The 8,822-nt window shown below is 36.8% G+C and overlaps 1 protein-coding gene across 1 annotated transcript; it reads left to right on the top strand.

Annotated features, from left to right (window-relative positions):
- Positions 1 to 469: 469 nt before the first annotated feature.
- Positions 470 to 898, top strand: LOC110913913 (uncharacterized mitochondrial protein AtMg00810-like). Its single transcript, XM_022158730.1, has one exon. It carries the CDS (start codon positions 470 to 472, stop codon positions 896 to 898), a length of 429 nt encoding a protein of 142 aa, XP_022014422.1.
- The last annotated feature ends 7,924 nt before the right edge of the window (positions 899 to 8,822 follow it).

An 8,822-nucleotide genomic window follows, 5' to 3' on the forward strand; every position in this document is an offset into this window, starting at 1 on the left:
ATGGTACACTAGAAAGGTACAAGGCACGCCTTGTGTGTGATGGGAGAAATCAGGAGGTCGGTATTGATTATGGGGAGACATTCAGTCCGGTTGTTAAACCGGCTACTATTCGGATAGTTCTGACTTTGGCATTATCAAAATCTTTGCCCATTCACCAGTTAGATGTCACGAATGCTTTTCTGCATGGACATCTTACTGAGACGGTATATATGTATCAACCCATGGGTTTTCGGCACAGAGATTATCCTGACCATGTGTGTCGCCTCAAGAAGTCGCTTTATGGTCTTAAACAGGCTCCGAGGGCATGGTACCAACGATTCACAGATTTTGTTACTTCTATGGGATTTTACAAAGTTGATGCGATAATTCTCTTTTTACATATCATCACGGGGGTGACATTGCATACTTATTGATCTATGTCGATGATATTATTCTCACCACATCATCAGATTCTCTTCGATTGAAACTCATGGGCAGCCTCGCGGCTGAATTTGCAGTGAAAGATCTTGGACCTCTCAGTTATTTCTTGGGTATTACGGTTACTCGTACTGGTTCCCAAATGTTTCTTTCGCAACAATCTTATGCTCTTGACATTGTCAATCGAGCGGGCATGGCCACATGCAACCCTGTTGCAACTCCAGTGGACACAAAACCGAAGCTTGGCACAACATCTAGTGTTCCTTTTGATAACCCCACATTATACCGAAGCCTTGCTGGTGCACTTCAGTATCTCACGTTTACTAGGCCTGACATCAGTTATGCGGTTCAACAAATCTGCATTCATATGCATAACCCAAGCTCCGCTCACTGGAACGCTTTAAAGCGTATTATTCGTTACATTCGCGGCACATCCACTTATGGTCTCACTCTCTCACCATGTTCTGACATCTCTCTTTGAGCCTATACAGATGCGGATTGGGCTGGATGTCCGGATACCCGTCGTTCCACTTCAGGATACTGTGTTTATATGGGTCAGAATCTTTTATCTTGGTCCTCCAAGCGCCAGTCGACCATTTCTTGGTCTAGCGCCGAGGCAGAATATCGTGCGGTTGCTAATGTCGTGGCTGAAATTTGTTGGATCCGTAACCTTCTTCTCGAGTTACGTCGGCCCGTCTCGAAAGCCACTTTAGTGTATTGTGACAATATCAGCGTCGTATATCTGTCCAGCAATCCTGTTCAACATCAACGCACAGAACACATTGAGATAGACATTCATTTCGTCCGTGACCATGTTCAACGTTGTACGATCAAAATTCTTCATACCCCCACTCGTCTTCAGATTGCTCACATCTTTACCAAGGGCCTACCAAGAGTGTTATTTGATGATTTTCGCTTCAGTCTCAACATTCGCCCACCTCTTGCTTCGACTGCGGAGGTGTAATAGAATAGAATATCTTTGTACATAGAGATAGAATCTTTGTATTTATTTATTCCCTAAATTATGGAATTATATCTTATATATATGTTTGATGCTATCAATGAAAGAAATTTAACTGAGCCATAATATTCTTCAACTAAAATAATAATAAACTACTTAATTCACCATGCACAGCATTGTAAAAATTCATATTTATAATAATCAGTTTAAATGAATAATATAAACTATTCTACACATAAGAAAAATATGCTACCTTGAAAGATCGTTAAACAATTTGATTATATTTGTATCTAATATATTATAAGGGGAAGGTTCAAATGAAAACCACTAGTTATCGTGAAAACTCGAAAACTAACTAAAAAAGCCTAAAAAACATACCAATTTTTTTTTTTTTTTGCATACCAATTTTCACTATTTTAGGTATATAAAAAAAACTTTTTTTTCAAAAAAAAAAAATTGTAGTGCACATATGTAATAGTACACATGTGAATTATTACACATGTGCACTACAATTTTTTTTTTTTGAAAAAAAGTTTTTTTATATAAAAAAACTTACGATTTTTAATAAAAAAAATTGAAAAAAAAAATTTTGTGTGTGTGTTTTTTATGCTCTTTTAGTTAGTTTTCAAGTTTTCGCGATAAAAGTGATTTTTATTTGAACCATCCCCTTATAATAATATCGTATAAAGTAAATTATGAGAATAATAAGTTTTTAGGCATATTTATACTAGATCATCTTCTACAAGCATTGCCTAAATGATCGACTCCCTCTCTTCTCTTCTCTTTATTAGCGTAGTCGTCTCTCGTAAAACACGTTCGGACATGCCCTTGCAGAAGAATTCTCATTGAACCTCCCTCCTCTTCAGCAAATGACACATCATGTCACGAGCGTCACAACGATATTCCGTTGGAGATAATTTTATAATATGTATGTTATAGAAATTTTTACATATGTGGTTAAGTAATATGTATACAAAGTTCGTGTATCCACTTTATATTTGTGTAACATCATATGATAGAATGCACAAATATCACATATAATGCATAAATACGGTTCTACTAAAAATCTAGATTATTGGCAATAAAAGAGAATTAGGTAAGGGTACATATATATAAAAAGTTAAAAGATATATAATATAAAAATTAACATTAATACAAAAAAAAAAAAAAAATTAAATGGAAATAACAGAGAATAAGGTAAGGGTACATATGACTTTTTTAGTGGTCGGGGCCAAACTAGCAGTTGACCGTTGAAGATTGGAACATGCCCCATCGTTGTTTGTGTTTGGTTTCAACCGTCGACTACGTATATGTAATATGTCCTTTTCCCCTAAACGTAGGTCCAAAAATCTTAACCATATAAAATACAAAAAAGTCATGTGCTACAAGGCTTTCCAGCCGAGTGGTTTATGCACTCAACATTAAGGTGATCCATAAAACCTTCTTCTTAGTAGATTTGTATTTTATTAATTTTCTTTCTTTTATATTTTTATCAATAAAATATAAGTTGTTGTGCACAAATTTACAAATTATTAAAGCATTAGATACACTCTTGATGACTTTAAGTTTTATTTTATTAATACAAATTGTTTTAATTTTAATTATATAATACATCATTGCAACATACGATTCAATAAAAGTTTTATACCGATGTGTCAAATATAATTGATTTTTTTTCGGTTTTCTTTACAAACCAAATCGACACCGTTCACGTACCGATATAGTATTTGTTTATTGTCTCCCAGCATACCAGTGTAAAATTCATTGAAAACGTAGTCGAATATAATATTCATTGAATGAGGAGTTGTATTCATAATAGAGTGTCGGTACCATGACAAACCGAACCTATACCGGCCAAACATCGGTACCAATATTCATTTTATGTTTATTTAATCGAGACAAAACACATATCAATATCCTATTTGGTATGTCTCTTTTGATTACTAGGGTGCTGGTATCTAACTGGTACCATAACGAACCATATCGGTACCAACCGAAAACCCGCCGCAAAGCACGGGAATCCCACTAGTTTAATACATATTCTTTTCCTACTTCTCGGTCGGAAAAAATAAGTAGGAAGAACAAAATAGTTTTTTAAAGGCTAAACACATACTCATCACATTACTCGTAAATTACATCTTGTCCAAGATTAGAACTTGGATTTAAAGAAGTTTTGCTTTTTATCACTCGGCTACAACCTAGGTAAGAACAGAATATATGATTTTATAAAATAAATATTTATTTATAAGTGGAGATTGAAATTTATATTTATTAAATTTTTTTTTGAACGGCCAACAAACAATTTATTCATAAAGGAACTAACAACGTGTTAGCCCACGCCAAATCATAACAATGTCGCCAAAACAGAAAAAAAAAACAATCAATGCACATCAAAATCACGCCATTGCTCCCATGATAACGATTGCTTTCTACCCCGGTTGCGAACCCAAATAAAGCCTTGGTGCTTGATTTGTTCCTTAATTCCAGCCAAACTTACATCTTTCCTATTAAATACCACATCGCACCTCCACTTCCACATACACCACATAGTTATTTGGATAATTGAATATATTGCCTTCTTCCAGCCAATCGAACCTCTAGCTCCAGTATGTATAGAAAACAAGTCTTTGATCCTAAATACAAAGAATCTTGGGCATCTACTCCACTCAGCCACAAAGTCCCAAACAGGCTAGGCAAATTCGCATCCGACAAACAAGTGCTCGGTCGTTTCATCACATAACCCGCACAATTTACATGTTACGGACTCCAACTGGACGTTTCTCCTAACCAAGGCTGCCATGGTGGGGATCCTATCCTGAATAATCCTCCACGCTAAAAAATTCACTTTTAATGGAACCCAATTATTCCATTTGTAGTTGATTCCCAGATCTGGGAAACGGGTCAGCTGCATTTTATTTTTTAAGCTCTTTACCGTGAACACTCCGGATTTCTCCAAAGTCCATTTCCATGAGTCCTCACCTTGACCCGTATTAACCGGCCACAGTTTGTCGTCAGGTTTTCAATTTCTCCCCATTCCTCCATGTTTATAGGGTCCCGACGCCAGCAAAACTTTATAATCGGGACGCCATTTACACAAGAAATTCTGTCCTCCACCGTTGCGAATTTGTTTTGTTCCAGCGCATAAGCTCGTGGGAATCGTACCTCCAGAGTGTCGTCAGACATCCAACTTTCTTTCCAGAACGCAATCTGGTTACCCCGCCCCATCTCCCCACGGAACAACAATTCCAGCTTTAAACCATACGACTCTAAATCCTTTGAACCCTTCATAATCTGCTTCCAAGGACCAGCTTTTGACAGCCTAACCGGAATGAAACTCCATGCCCGGGAGCTATGGTGTATACTATAAATGACTTTCCTCCAAAGCCTATCGCCCTCCCCTTTGAATCGCCACCACCACTTTGCCAGCATAGCGAGATTTGCTTCTCTTAACGATCCAATCCCTAGACCGCCCCGATCCTTCGGAGTCATAGCATTGAGCCATGCCACCCAATTAATCTTAGACTCATCCGGATTGGTTCCCCATAAAAAGTTTCTCCTCATCCGCTCCAATTCTTCAATAACTTGTGCCAGTGCTCGATACAATGAAAAGTAGTACGTTGGAAGAGAACTTAACACCGATTTTATAAGGGTGATCTTTCCACCGAAAGACACAGTATTGGCTTTCCAAGTCGATAGTCTCTTATTAAACACTTCCACAACCGGTTTCCAGTTCTTTACTAAGTTCATGTTTGCTCCCACTTGTAACCCGAGATGTTTAAATGGAAAATCACCCACCTTACACCCGAGAATACCCGCCATTTCCTGGACAGCAAGCACATCCACACTAGCACCAAAAATATAGCTCTTTGCCAAATTCACACGGAGCCCGGATACCAAGTAAAAGCATCGAAGAATCCTATTCAGATTTCTTGCATTATCTAATGACCACTCCCCGAGAAACACCGCATCATCCGCAAAGAGAAAGTGGGAAAGTAGTGGACCTTTATTAAATTTTAAAAGTAAAAGATTATAAGAGTGAGATGTGGTAAACTAGTCTAAACATAATTGTCAGCATGAAATAATAAGATCCTGAGTTAAGTTTAAACATATTCATGTGACGTTCATGCCGAAACAAGTTGTGTGGTTGAGATCTATAACATGTTTGACAAAGAAAAGGGGTGTGACGTAAAAAAAAGGGTTGGATCAATAACAAAAGTACGATTATTAAAAGAATTTTAAGTAGGTGTGGTAATTCTCAACATGAAACATAAGTATTTTTTTAACAGCGAATTTCACTAAAATACGGTGAACTAGCAAGACGCTAGTATCCAACAGGAACTCACAAAACAGCAATTACATGTCAAAATTACACAAATCCTTCCACAATAAATTCCTAAATGGTGACCTATTCTTTATCCTTAAAAACTCCTTAAAAACGTCAACGCCTTGATGTTCTCCTTAATCTTTGGGATGTTCACTGATTTATTCCCGAAGATTGTCTCATTTCTTGCTTTCCATATGTTTCATGTCGCCGTAAAAACAACCGCCTGAATGGTCTTCTTTCTTTTCCTAATCGCCTTTATATCATAATTGGGTTTAAATGGGTTTATATATAAACTGGTTGACACGTCTAACATCTTTGATGAACAAACAAGTTGTGTAATAATTAGGGCTAGCATATCGTGTATACTTGTACACGATAATACACGAACACGATAATACACGATACACGAAATACCATACACGAACACGACACGATAAGGTTTCGTGTCCAGTTTTCAATACACGAACACGAAATATTTTTTAACAGGTATACACGATAATTACCTGTTAATATCTATTTACGAAAGTTTCAATAATTACATATCTAGGAACTTGTTTAGTGAATCAAAAGTTGCCAAAAGTTCACAGTAGGCTTAAATAATCCATAAACGCAAGTTTACATGAGTCTTCTCAAATCTTCAATTTAATTTTCACATGGGTCTTTCTTCTTGATGGCTGGTGGTTGGGGTGGTGTCGCTAGGAGTGGGGCTGGAGAAGGGAAGAATTATGGTTTTTTTTAATATGTCCATTGGAATGGGAACGGGCCGGAAGGGTCAGGGAAACTAGAGAGATAAGTAATAAGATCAGGTTTTCAAATCACATGGTCCCACTAAATTATATTAAAATTGTTAACATGTAATAACAGGTACTAAACAGGTAAACAAGTATTTTACCTGTTTAGACACGGAAATTAACAGGTATTTTCGTGTAACACCTCGAAAAATTTCGTCCAATAATGTCTTGACACGTGTCATAAAGTTCCGTTATGTGAAAATATACTTTAGAGGGACTAAAAGTGACAAACGGTGAAAACTATGGAACGTAAGGGTCCAAAGTGTCAACAATGGATAAATAGACTCTATGATAACCCTACATAATGTTCATAACCTTTAACGGATGGTTCATGGATCATACGACGCGGAAATTGCACAAAAGTGAAGTATTTCAAACTATAGGGGCCAAAAGTGTCAACATGTTTAAATTATACCTCTGAGTGAACTTTTGGCAGACCCGAAGCTTTGTATAGCTAAAATATACTCACTAGAATATGTGGTAAAAATTTCATGAAGTTTCGTCAACGTATGAGAAAGTTATGGCCAAAACCGTACTTAAGGGACTAAAAGCGTCAACGTCGAATTTCAGGGCTTTTCGGTTGAGCGCAAAGTTATCCGAGGACATTACCATGTTGGTAAAAGTCCTAAGGTTCTTAAAAACCAAGTTTGGGGGTTTACGGGTCGAGAAAAGTAGCCAAAACATCGCGTACAAGCTCAGGGGCCAAAGCTGTCAAAGTTGAAACTTGTTTTGGCTGAACCAGGGTCAGGCGACCCGCCTGGTAAAGCCCAAGCGGGCCGCGTGGGGCTGCCAGCGAGCAGAAAATCGTATTTGGGTGATTTGGGTCCGAAAATGAGTGGTAAACAGCTGGTTCTTGCCTCCTTTTGCACCAATTAGAAGCCATGCATGGCTAGGCAACAGTAACCCACGAATTTCACCTTTAAATCAGATTATCATCTCATTTCTTGAGCATTTTCATTAAGAACAAGAAGCTCCCATTGCAAGAACTTTCAAGGCAGGCTTTCTGGAGTCAATCTGATCATCAAGGACGAATTCTAGTGCTCACTAAACATCTTTAGGACCTTTGTAAGCTTTCAATTCGTTCTCTAATCCGTTATTACTTTGATTATTGCTAAAAGTCAAACTGGGTGTTCATAAGCTTTGACTTTCTGATTAAACGGATTTCAATCAGTCATTTCTCGAATTGAAACCTGATTTATGTTGGTAATATTATGGGAAACAAACCCTCTAAAGGGTACTCTCTGATTCCCACTACATGCATGCTAAATGTCGAGTCAAACCTATTTCTGAAAAGTCAACAGAAGCGATTTTTGTGAAAAATGACATGAATGTTAATATATTAGACATGCAATCTGATTGATCATTATAAATAACTTGTAACACATATAAGAATGTGTTTTAATCATCATCAACTCGACAATCTATAGTATAGACACGAATCGGAACCGAAAGTCTTGTAAAACGATTATTCCGTAGACTATCGATTCGGATTCGTACATGCATGTTCGAGATCTGTATTGGAAAGTATTTTTGACTATTTTTATTTTAGTTAAACTTTCTGGAATTTTCTTTGATTGAGTCTATGCTTAGCCTATTCGAATGCATGTTTCCGATTTATGCATAAAGTTGACTATTTTGCCCTTTTTGATTTAAGACGGGATTTTTGGAAAAGTGAAAGGATAGAAATCTTTATTTCTAATATATGAACTTGCACCGAAAGTTTCGGATCAGTTGGTGGTCCAGATTGTGAGTTATGGCCATTAGCGTAAAACTATATTATAAATTTACATAAACGGTCCTTTTCGCGTAGAACTCGTTTCTGGCCACGTTTTGATACGAAACTTTTTGCCAACTAATGTATTATAATATTCTGGGAATTTTGATGATTTTTAATTAATTTTTGGCTGAACGGATCCTAGATCGCCTAGTCATTTCGGCTTATGTCGGTTTTGACCGTTTAGGCCATAAAATGAGTTTTACACATTCTTTTGACCCGAAACCTTTTGCTACTGATTTTGTATGATGAATAAATTATTATAAGTATTCTGGAAATATAAAAATCTCAGATTTTATTTGAAAACCCGAAAACGCCCTTGAATCGCATATTTAGCGTTTTAAGCGCATAGTGAGCGTTATACTTGTTTTAAACATATAAGACCTATACGTACTGATGTGTTTAGCATATTTTCATATAAAAACAGTAAGTATAAGTATATGAACTCAGACTTCCAGTTTTGGCATTTTTAGCCCTTGTGAAATTACTAAAATACCCCTACGGTGCATAGTTTGGTTTTAAATGATAAATTTGGTATATGGGTCATACCCTACT

This window comes from Helianthus annuus, chromosome 15, assembly GCF_002127325.2.
Source record: "Helianthus annuus cultivar XRQ/B chromosome 15, HanXRQr2.0-SUNRISE, whole genome shotgun sequence".
NCBI lineage: Eukaryota > Viridiplantae > Streptophyta > Magnoliopsida > Asterales > Asteraceae > Helianthus > Helianthus annuus.

What these genes read in the sequence shown, in the direction of transcription:
- LOC110913913 (XM_022158730.1), top strand. Translation starts at nt 470, where the DNA reads ATGGGCAGCCTCGCGGCTGAATTTGCAGTGAAAGATCTTGGACCTCTC.